Source organism: Myotis lucifugus, unplaced genomic scaffold (assembly GCF_000147115.1).
Source record: "Myotis lucifugus unplaced genomic scaffold, Myoluc2.0 scaffold_191, whole genome shotgun sequence".
NCBI classification, from domain to species: Eukaryota; Metazoa; Chordata; class Mammalia; order Chiroptera; family Vespertilionidae; genus Myotis; species Myotis lucifugus.
Window position 1 is genome coordinate 685,906 of NW_005871239.1, and position 582 is coordinate 686,487.

Consider the following 582-nt stretch of genomic DNA (forward strand, 5'->3'; position numbering starts at 1 on the left):
CAGGCCGCGTCGGGCGGTGGGGGTGGCTGTGCCGGGCGTCGGGGCAGGAAGGGAGGCGGCCGCGGTGCCATTCTTAAAGGGGCCCGAGGGAAGGTGACTGCCGGAAGGAAAATGGTGAGCTGCCGCCCGCGAGGGTGGGGGACAGAGGGCTGGGCCAGCCCGCTGGGCTTTCCTGTTTGCCGGGGCCGAGCTCGGCGGGCAGCGCCCAGGGTGGGTCGGCGGCCGCTTCCGCCCCGGCTGCTGGCGGGAGTCCAGCGCCGGAGACTGGCGTCCCCCAGCCGCCGCTGCTGCCGCCCGCCTCGGGGCGGTCCCCCCTGGCGGGCCCGGGGGCTGAGGGGCGGCCAGTGGGGTGGGCCCTGCCCGCCGGTCCTTTCGGAGGGTGGGTGCCAGCTCCTGAGCTGGTGTCGGAGGTCCAGGGTCTGGCCCGGCGGAGGGCTCCCCCAAACGCGGATTCTCTGCCGGGAGCGGGCGGGCGCGAGACCCCCTCGCCTGCCGGCCTCTGCCCGGGAGGGATCGCACGAGTTCTGACTCTGAGACTACCGGCGTAGCGATGATTTATCGCGTCATATGTTCGTTGGCCAA

The 582-nt window shown here is 73.9% G+C and overlaps 1 protein-coding gene across 2 annotated transcripts in view; it reads left to right on the forward strand.

Annotated features, from left to right (window-relative positions):
- The window catches only part of GMFB (glia maturation factor beta), a 17,113-nt gene continuing 16,531 nt past the window's right edge, over window positions 1–582 (forward strand). For both annotated transcript variants that reach the window (XM_006096956.3, XM_006096957.3), the window contains exon 1: window positions 1–114. In XM_006096956.3, the coding sequence (XP_006097018.1) occupies window positions 112–114 (3 nt within the window). In that variant the 5' untranslated portion in view covers window positions 1–111. The remainder of the gene's footprint in view (window positions 115–582) is intronic.